Genomic DNA, 10,513 nt, shown 5'->3' with positions numbered 1-10,513 from the left:
CACCAATCGGAAGAGGCGGATCAACAGCAAAGGCTGCTGGGAGCGTGCACTCGTGAACCTCATAGTTGCGTAGCAATATGCGCAGCCCACATCGTTATGTTATGGTTGTGGTGGAGGTGAGTGTGTGCATTTCGCATTTTTAGATTGTTGCCGGTTTGTGTACTGTTTAATTTAATTTGTGGATTGATATTTCCGTTGTATATATTTTATATATACACTGATAATAGTTAAACAGACAAAGACCCAGAAAAATGTGTAAAGCACAAATACCAAAACACTTTATTTAAATACAGCAAATTAAAATGGTTCACAGTTAAATTAAAGGGGAAATAACATTTTGCATTAACACATTTCACCATGGTGCATATTGAAAGGGATGCCCATTTACCCATTTCCATATTCTTTCTCAGTTGACTCCAAAATTACAAAACAATTAATGTACAAAAATAATATCCATCACAAAAACTTTACATAACTAAACATTCTCAGACCTGCATTCACATTCTGTATCATTTCTGTCTCCAGTCTGTCTACAAGTGCAGCAGCCCATGAAGTGTCTCAATAGATCCAAACTTGTCATGAACATTTTTTATACATGTGGTCAATGAGATCATAAGGGTAATGCAAAATATAGCTAATAAATACATAGACTGAATAAACAAATAAAGAAACACCCACTGTCACTTACTTGACATTTCCATTCTCTCAAAATATTTTGGTGAAAAAAATATTAAGGATCTTGATGCTCTATTGCCAGCAATTAGAGTCATCGATGCAATTATCTTTCACTATTGCAAAGCACTGCTCAGTTTGACTGTTAAACAAGAAAGAAAGAAAGAACAAAGTCTAGTTTAATAGTAGGAAGGAAGTTGAGTCGTTTGACTTTGGTTCAGCCTCCTCATTAAAATTATTCAGGATGTTTTTTACTCCTTTCTGCCATGAATGCAGTGTCTCCATAGGTGTCTTTCCATCCTGCAAACAACACAGTTTTAAGATATATTATTCAAATTTGTATACATGTACATATTAAACTTTTAAGGAATACAGTAGAGTGTTTTTTTATTTATTTTGATATAAACAAATAGACAAAAACATTCTTTAGCTTTAAATATCCTGCTTCTCACATTTGATATTTCCCCCCATGGAGTAAGTATAAAGATCCTCTTGAGCAGAATCTTGTAATGATTCACTCTCCCTCAAGATGGCACCAAGGAAATATTTTGTATTTCTAGGCTTTATGTGTCCTGATTGAACTTACATTGTTTTCGGAATTAAGACTGGCTCCATACATCATCAGCAGTTTTATCATTTTGAATCTATTTATCCGCACCGCATCATGCATGGGTGTGTCTCCATCCTGGAAAAACACAGGACATTAGCATTAAATAGACAGAATAATAATCCTGCATGTGTCAGTGATTGTAAAAACGAAGCAAAAATTATATGTTTAAATAAAGTGCAAAAAATCTCACCCTGTCTTTAGCATTTACATCAGCTCCACAGTGAATGAGATGCTCAGCGCACTCGTAATGTCCCGTCCGAACTGCGACATGGAGGGGAGTGCTACATAGCTGCAGATACACAATAAGAACACTAGTTAGTGCACTTACAGGTATGTGTTGAATATAATGTATGTCCTTTTAATATGAAGAGACATGTACATCATTTGTAGACATTATTATCAGTCTCTAAAGACCATCTGGTGTTCTGCATGGCCTGTACTGTATATCTACCTTGTCTCTAGAGGTGAATTTGGCTCCTTCATTGAGTAGAAACTCCAGGGCAGGCAGGCTTCCACCTCTACAGGCCCAGTGCACAGCTGTGGCATCCAGCTACAAACATTTATTAATAAAGAATCATAAAGAGAAAAGATGACAAATTGGTGTCTAGGAATTATAACATGGAGCAATAAGTGAAAGGAATGTGTTTTTGGAAGACAGCCACATCTGTTCTACCTTGTCTTTTTGTTCCCAGGATGCTCCACTATCCAGGAGTTTCTTCATGATGTCTATGTGACCCTGTGCACTGGCCTTATGCAGAGCTGAGCGCTTAAACTGAGAAAACAGAGAAAGTGTGAGCGAAAGCTTAACTCCATACAGTACATGCATTGCATTGGAGTACTTTTGTTCTTGTTGCTCAATTGGTAAAGCGCGCTCATGAGCCAAGGTTGTGGGTTCATGAGGAACACACATTCTAATAAAAACTGATAAGTTAAATGCACGACAAAAGCCTTTGCCAATGTATGTATATGGTTGTTTACACTTACATGATCACAGGCATTGGGATCCCCACCATCCGAGAGATATTTCTCAACCATAGGCATTTTATTTTCTGTTACAGCCTTCAGAAACGTGATCTGGTCAACTGTCTCCGGCTGAAAAATGCAGGGATATAATCAACATATAAACTGAGGCTCTGAAATCAATTTATTGCATTATATACTTAGCTCCCTTACCAGGATTTCTGGTTCTGGCTGTTTCTTTTGCACTTGAATCTTTCTCTCCTTCCTCCTCTTCCTCAGCTGCAGAATGTTAAAGAGGTCCTCGACAGTCTCTAGTTTTAACTGCCCTGACCGGTCAACCTAACACAAAGAAAGATGATACATATTACTTTGCAAGTTGTTGATTTCAATGTGTCGAGTCATGTCAATTCTTGTAAACTTGTATGCATTCATACGTTGAGTTTGAAACTTTGTTCGCACTGTTTGATGTCATTCTGGGAGGTTTCCTTTGGGTCCTTTTGTATCGGAAGACCATCCTGTTTCTCCTGAATGATGGTGGTCTCATATTCTCCTGCAAGAAACACCTCTGCACAGGCACATCCTTCCTCCTTTCCCTCGCCTCTCTTCCCGGTGATCTGTGATATGACATGACAGCTGTCACACTTACTGTACATTTATTATTACATATACCGTTTCTAGAATTAAACAGTCTCCAGAGAAAGTAGAGCTATGTAGTTTAAAGCAGATGTAGTTTAATTTCGTCTGATTGGCTGGGTGGGGCAGAGGGAGTGTTCAGCTGTTTTGTGTATCAAAATAAATGATTAATACATTTGTTGTTTAAAATAGAAGGAAAGGCCTGTGCAGCTGGATCCTTTATATCACTGACAGATACTTAATAACATCAACACCCCCAATATTTTGCTTGCTTTCATGTCTTTTTTTCTTGTAATATTATTGTAATATAGTAGCATGTATTACTTATATATTTTAAAATATATAATAAATATACAGTATTAATATAGGAAATTAATACAATAAATGAATATTTAGAAGAAAAAAAAATATTTTTGTTGTCTCTATGTTTGTGATGGACAAATGTCTACACACATAAATCTTAAAATTAAGCTATCTATGTTAACATTTAGACATGTTAAAGGGATAGTTCACCAAAAAATTAAACTGTTATCATTTATTCGCCCTTAAGTTGTTCCAAACCTGTATACATTTCTATTTTGAGTTGAACACAAAAGAAGATATTATGAAGAATGTCGGACCCAGTTGGGCACCATTGACTACCATAATAGTTTTCTTCCTATACCATATTAGTTAATAGTGCCCCAAAACTATTTGGTTGCAAACATTCTTCTTTTTTGTGTTCATCAGAACAAAGAAATGTATAGAGGTTTGGAGCAACTTGAGGGAAAGTAAATGATGACAGAGTTTTCATTTTTATGTGAACTGTCCCTTTAAGATCACAGCCAGAATCATACCTGCATACACAACATTGCTTACATACATCAGCACAAACATACCAGGTCTTCAACACGTAGCAGTCCCATGTCTGTGGTCTTGTTATTTCAGCTCTCTGTCCTCAGTGTCTGTTTTCCTGTAATGCTGTCAGTGGTGAGGGATGTAGTCCGCTCTCAAGCTAATAAGTCCCACAGTGATCAGTGTGCCTGCTCAGTTCCCTGATGATATGATCAGTCACGCTCCATCACTGCTCATATATATAGTTCTTGTCTCTGACGCTGACCAAAGAAGTTAGATCGTATTGCTTGAGTGCTGTCTGATTTTTTCACCGCCCACAAAATTCCAATGGCACGAGACACCTTAATTCATCCTTCCTGATTCTCTGAGCAAGTGATGACCGCACAAGTCAGGAACTCATGGCTTGAATTCTGGTATAGACGGCGCCTACCAGTAGCTAGACTCACTCTGACCTGCGACTACTGAACATGCTCGTGGGCAACAGGTGCATGATCGTATACTACATGACGGCATAGCCTATTCTGCGCGTGAGAAAAGTAATAAAAAAGTGAGACATTGGCATAAACTATTCGATGTACATTTTTATATCGGTAAATATTTGTCAAAATTCCTGAAAATGGTGGGTGCAAGATGCTACTAAAAATTGTAATTAATTCTAACAAAGCTTGAGGTCATTATTTTCACCATAATGTGGGTAAGAAGTCACAGTGACCATTACAATAATATTATAATATAGATATTAAGCTAAATTGATGACACAATGAGGCATAAAATAATTACGCAATACAACAAAATTCAATATAAAAGTTAATTTGTTATATTTAACCAATAGAAAAGGTTTTAAATTATGTGTTTTACTTACAAAACACATGCACCCAAAAAATATGACATCCATTGACCTCTATTTAAGAACAAAGTGCAGCGATTAAAGATTAAAAATATTTATTTGTCAGTTTCCTCACGAGAACTTTATTTACATAAAAATCCCTTTTTTTGTTCTTCTTTGTTTTCACATGTCATTGGCTTGTTATTAGTATTATGTCACCTTTCTCGTCCTTTTACATACTTGACGGTAGACAGTCATGTGCTGTTAATGCTCACTATTTTTACTGACCGTTCTCATGTTGTGCAAGATTGGAGTGAGCATGAAAGGTATGGAATGATGTCAAGGAGCTTCTTACACGACAATACACTGTGATGACAGTAATATAGGCTTTTAATAGATCCCTGGTAGTCTATGATACCTCCTCACCTCTTATGGACAGATGTCCATGGATAGATTTGAGCTAATTCCATCTGTCACCAGGCGTGTTTTTACAGGTGTTTTGCAAGGCACTCATTCCCTTAAACCGCGAGATAAGCAGGCGCACAAGTGTGACCACTCATAAGATCAGTCAATGATACAGCTGAGGTTTACTGTTAAGGGTGTGGAGCTTGCAGTCCATCAATCAAAATCAAATGCAAGATGATTCGTAAGGGTTTGAGGTTGACAATAAGGTTTGCCTTACAAGGAGACACTTAGTAATTCTATCAATATGAGAACGACCAAACGCCATGACTCATGATATGACGGTGACCAATAAAGTAAAAGTGTATTTTTTAAAGTGAATAGAAATGTCTTTCTTAAATCCCTACTTTTGAAGCTCAAACCTGTAACCTTTTGCATATGATCTTTAAACACTCCACCACACAAATTGGGGATGAATGAATGCTCTAACCATGGGCTTTAAACTATGCGTTCAACCCAAGCAGCAGCTTTCCGATCTCTCTCGTAAAGTCAACACGGAATTGACTTAAACTGCAATTCATCAACTGACAGAATCTCATTGAGCCCCAATGTTAAAATGGGCAACTTTAAAGGAAAAACAAACATGTTAACAAAATATTTTGGTATATAACTCATTTTACCCTTCATGACAACTGTAAGGAAGGGGAATTTGTTTTTTTAACTCACCCCGTTAACTTAAATACTGCAAATTAGGTGTGTGGCCACCAGAGGGACAAGTGGTTTCAGCAACCAGGTTGCCTAAGCTCAACCATGTCCCGCCTCTGTGCCCATTTTCGATTGTTCGGGAGTGAGCGCTGCTAAGATGCCGCCGGCCGGCTCCGCCCTCTTTAAGCTTCAAAACAGCACCACAGAAATCTTCCGGTGATATTTTATAGTCTATGGTTCAACCACATGTATTTGACCTAAACCAAAACTTGTAAACACTTCACTAAAGTGATCAATTTAAAATATATATATATTGACCATTTGTATGAAACTTAGTTGCCTGCCATTTGTGACCTGAAAAAAGATCTTGTCAAAGACTTCAACAGATGGTGACAACGCAAGGCCCCTGATATTGCACATTGTGTAATCCTGGATGTTGCATGTATCCCTGTTTGACCAAACTGTGGGTTGAAAGCAAATCAAATTGGACGTCTGAGAAACTGTAGTGTTAAATGTTTTGTTTTAAACAAGACCAATTAAAACACTGTTTGTCAGTAGATTTCTTCGATTAGATTTTAACATGAGACCTCTGGGATCCGAATTAAACACAGGGAAAGTGGTTAGTATTTTTCATTTAATTTCATTTTTTTTAAATCAATTTATTCTCTACTTTAGTATATCCTAATAGCAGAACTGCTGAAATAAAAATGTTTGATGTTTTTACACTATTTTGTCTTAATATTGCATTAAGGCTTAAAGTGATTAAAGGAACTAAACAGTAAAGTCATGGGCCACCCTAAAATCTGATTTAGGCTAGCATAAGTTTTGATCCTTATTCAGAAAGAGCAGCTGTTACCCTGCAGGACAGTGAGCCAGATAGGTGTTTTGAAGTACTACCACATTACAATGAGGCAACAGTCCTGGAAATATGAGTCTGTTAATAGTCATATAAATCACATTGCGGTGTAAAGCTTTTTTTATGGGAGAGAGCTGCTTTTAATAACAGCTAACAGCGTGGATCAATTGCAGGCTTATGCTTTGTGCAGGCAGCAGAATAGAAATAAAGCATGGTCACATTTATGTGCCTCTGAATCATAATCCAGTTTTGAAGAAAATGTCAAGTGTATTGTTTATATATTTATTTACGGTTTGTTTTTCTAAAATAAATAGCTAATAATATGCCTGCTCCTGTTTTATCACCTATGAAAACTATTCCCCGCAATGCAGCATTTTTGTGCTTCTAAATTCTGCACTGGGACTGAAAGAAAGCAGTAAGGCTCTCTCAGATACTGAGAATGAATAGGTGAATCATGGTTTAAATAAGCTATTTATTTTGAAGTTGACGTCATCATTCTAACACTCTCCGTGGTGCTAAACTGCCACCAGAATGATATCATTAGCAAACTCGCACATAGTAAGATGCAAAAACAATCTGTAACTGGTTTTGAGTCAGTTTCTAGTTTTTACATTCCACTTGTTTCCTCACACATTGCTTGTTCTGCGTTATACAAAATGGGTGCGTGTTTGACAGCTGATGAGGTTTAGATATATTTAGTAGTTGGCTTTGAAGGATTCTCTAATAAGGGTTATTTACGGCGTATTACTATGTGGATATCTGTTAATATCACTGAGGGTTTGCACAGATTCAATACTCTAACCCACTAGCCTTGGCAAATGTTTTCTCTAGCAAATGACTGTGATTGTATTTCTGCAGCACGTGTAACAGCTGTCTTGGTTATTATTGATATGATGATGGTTTTTATTTTTGTGGAACCAAACAGGCACCAGACCAAAACAACTGTCCAGTTCTAGGGTTTATATTAGAATGTACACAAAGAGGCAACTTCTTTCTGTCCACACACGTATGACGTATAAGGATTTTCGACACGCCAATTTTAAAATACAAAATAAATAATAATATCTATTGCTGATATTCAAACGTTATGAATGTGGTATGCACACAAATGCAGAATAAATTAAGTGATTTCAATGTTTTTTGCATAGCCATAAAAATGTCACATGGTGGGACCGCGATTCTTTTTTTTACAAATCTTTATAGTGTTTAGAAGCAAAGTATTTGCATTTATTTGAGATTTGGTAGGTAATAATTTTATATTTTCGTCTATTATTTCGTGTTCTTAAATTAACAAAGTAAAATAACTTATTTTTCATGAAAATCGCATACAATTGATACAAATGTTTTAAAAATACCATTCACTTAAGCATACTGTAGATATATGTTATTTTTAATTTAATACAATTATTGATATTATTGGTGACAACACTAGGTCATGATACTGTATGTCATTGACCCATAGGCCTATAGACAACGTTGGCGATTCTTTGAAAAAACTCATTCATGGCCTTTTCATGACTCTAATTTACATCCACTTTCTCAATGTATACCCTTCCATGATTTTCTTGCGAGTGATACCTCATTGTTAGGGGATTTCAATAACCAAACATAAATTGCAAGAGAGGATGTATACCTGAATGATTTGAGGTAAGAGGATAAATGTTCTGCTGCTGTCCGAAAGGCAGTGTCAGAGACTTCAAAACAAAAACTTGAAATCTGAAATAACATCAAACATCCTGTTGTTATGTTTTGCTAATATTCTGCGCTGTTTACTCTTCTTAGTGTACTGCTTATAACTGAAATCTAAGCAAACAATCTGAAAGATTAAATCTCAAATCAGATTAGTACATCCACGGAGTAGATAAGTCAAAAAGAGATCATATAGACAGTATAACATCATGAAAATAAAATGTTAAAATGTGGAATCAAGTTCTTACAATCGCAGAATGGAATGCTCTGAGGTGATGGTAAGATGTTTTTGGAAATTTCTGGCCTGGCATTTGTATTTTGTCAGCTGTGGCCCATGTCCCATGCGTTCTTGTAAGATAATATCTTCCCTTCCTCTGAATGACAATTGTGTAAAGCTTACATGCTGATCACTTGATCCCATCAATGTGTTCACCACAGACATCTATTTCCTCATCACCTGAACATTCTCAGTGCGCTCGGGAACTTTGTATGACAGAAGTAACATTGGTTCATGCTCTTTCACTGCCCTTTAACAAATGCAATGGAATACCTCATTAGACTTTTGTTAAATCCAGGCACAATTCTAATCTAATGGACAACATGAAGAAGAGAAGAAAACACAACAACAATCAGTGCAAGAACCCAATTAAAATCACTTAAATCCCCACATCTGAGAGGGTATTCCTAATTTGTTCATTAACATATTTATATTCTTTAGCCCTGTGGTTTTATGGAAGCATAGCTACTTACTGTTGATTAAGAGTATAATATCAAGGTTATGGGATACAAGGGAACATAGAATGCATACAAAATGTATAATTTTTACACATGGAATACATTGAAGTTACCTTGGAAAAACATTACATACATAACCAGCTCCACCTTAATCGTACATCAAATACGTATTCCATAGCACAGGGGCTCAGATGTGTGAGGTCTCAGTAGATTTTTGAGGTGGATTTAATGAGCAGAGAACAAGAGTTAGGCACATAGTGAGTGTGTTTTTTGTATTTCGATCTGCTTTTATCTGTTTATTGTTTTTTCCCTCTATCCTCACGTTGTTTGCTGATATAACCACACTGAAATACAGTATGAACCTGTGGTCTCTTTTTCCTGGAAATGTTGGATTTGGAAAGTATTTTGGTGGTATAATGAATGTTTAAGTTAATGGAGCTGCTCACCTCCAACAAAACAGAGCAAATTAAACTCTGTCTACCCTGTATTGAAAATATGTCAAAGAAAAGGCAATATAACACATTAATTTAATTGAGATGTATAGAAGATGTATGGGTTTGAGGTTTCTGAGACTTCACTTGGCTTTGCTTGGTCCTTGGTGTGTTTCCAAACCAGTCACAAAAAAAGGAGAGCGTAGAGAATGTGTGTGCGCCATTGGTATGAACATTTGGTTTTGAGAATTTATTTTTATGACCTCTCTTGCAGCTGTTGAAGTGATATTAATCGCTAAATGGACACACACTTGAGTGTGCATCAATTGCACACAGTAACACACATCTATGTATGTGTCTGTATTCTGTGTCCTTCTTCTAAGCCAAAATTGATCACTCTTTCACGATACAGTTAGTGAAGGAGGACAGGAAACTGAAAGTGTTGTCAATGGACCAGGCAAAAGGGCCTATATAGAAACTTTAACCATTCCGGTCCTGAGAATTTCATCACATCACTGCATACAGCTGTCATGCACTGAATAATGACATCACCTCATACGCTGGCTCTTGTACAGGACAGGTTCCACAAAGCTGTTCACTTTCTAAAATGCAACTGTATATTTCCTGTTAGTGCTTGAGAATGTGTTTTCTGAATGTATTTTTTAACTACCTCTCGCTCTATTTCTATTTCTACCTTTGTATTCATCTTTTACTGTAATCACAGTGGGAGGTTAAGAGTTCATTGTTTCTTTCTTTTTATTGAATCAACACAGTCTTATCTGTGCCTGTGCAGTCATTGTGTGAGGATGAGAGCGAGAAAGATGTAAGAGGGCAAGATCAAGAGCATGAATGGGAGCAAAAAGGGCTCAGTGCTCACACTCTCTCTCTCTCACACACACACACACACACACACACACACAAACACACATAAAAACATACTAAAAGGAGGCTCAGACACGAAGAGGAAACAATGAAGGTACAGAACCTACAGTTTCCACAATTTTATAATCCCAGGGTTTTCACATACCATTCTATTGATGGAAGTGCACTTTACAGCTCGGTAGCCAAACATTATGCATCAGATTTAAAACGTTAGCCATTGCACTTGTCCCATTGTCTTGTCTTGAATTGAATCCATTATTATAAGAAATTTTGTCACT

At 36.6% G+C, this 10,513-nt stretch overlaps 1 protein-coding gene and 1 long non-coding RNA gene across 3 annotated transcripts; one reads left to right on the top strand and one right to left on the bottom strand.

Moving 5' to 3' along the window:
- Positions 1–52: 52 nt before the first annotated feature.
- On the top strand, positions 53–2,489 carry LOC130437095 (uncharacterized). The gene is made up of 4 exons (XR_008909134.1): positions 53–116; positions 1,484–1,612; positions 1,975–2,073; positions 2,341–2,489. It is a non-coding gene; the product is annotated as an uncharacterized LOC130437095 (long non-coding RNA).
- ankrd1a (ankyrin repeat domain 1a (cardiac muscle)) lies at positions 257–3,883 on the bottom strand. 2 transcript variants are annotated; one of them, XM_056768240.1, is made up of 9 exons: positions 3,754–3,883; positions 2,677–2,856; positions 2,456–2,581; positions 2,267–2,374; positions 1,956–2,054; positions 1,734–1,832; positions 1,473–1,571; positions 1,259–1,357; positions 257–972 (listed from the first exon to the last, which is right to left on the bottom strand). In XM_056768240.1, exons 1-9 carry the CDS (start codon positions 3,778–3,780, stop codon positions 847–849), a joined length of 963 nt encoding a protein of 320 aa, XP_056624218.1. In that variant the 5' UTR covers positions 3,781–3,883; the 3' UTR covers positions 257–846. The 2 variants fall into 2 exon arrangements, with proteins under 2 accessions (XP_056624218.1, XP_056624217.1); XM_056768239.1 differs by lacking the exon at positions 3,754–3,883 and having other exon boundaries at positions 2,677–3,112.
- Between the last annotated feature and the right edge of the window lie 6,630 nt (positions 3,884–10,513).

Source organism: Triplophysa dalaica, chromosome 15 (assembly GCF_015846415.1).
Source record: "Triplophysa dalaica isolate WHDGS20190420 chromosome 15, ASM1584641v1, whole genome shotgun sequence".
NCBI lineage: Eukaryota > Metazoa > Chordata > Actinopteri > Cypriniformes > Nemacheilidae > Triplophysa > Triplophysa dalaica.
Note: the sequence above shows the minus strand (reverse complement) of the source record. Positions and strands in the feature narration are given on the sequence as shown.

Bases quoted from the DNA above. Each gene is read 5' to 3' on its own strand.
- ankrd1a (XM_056768239.1), bottom strand. From the start codon at position 2,895: ATGTACAGTAAGTGTGACAGCTGTCATGTCATATCACAGATCACCGGG. The intron at 1,572-1,733 runs GTAGATATACAG...GTGTATCTGCAG, and splicing joins AATTCACCTCTAGAGACAAG to CTATGTAGCACTCCCCTCCA. The intron at 1,358-1,472 runs GTGAGATTTTTT...GTGTTTTTCCAG, and splicing joins ATGTAAATGCTAAAGACAGG to GATGGAGACACACCCATGCA.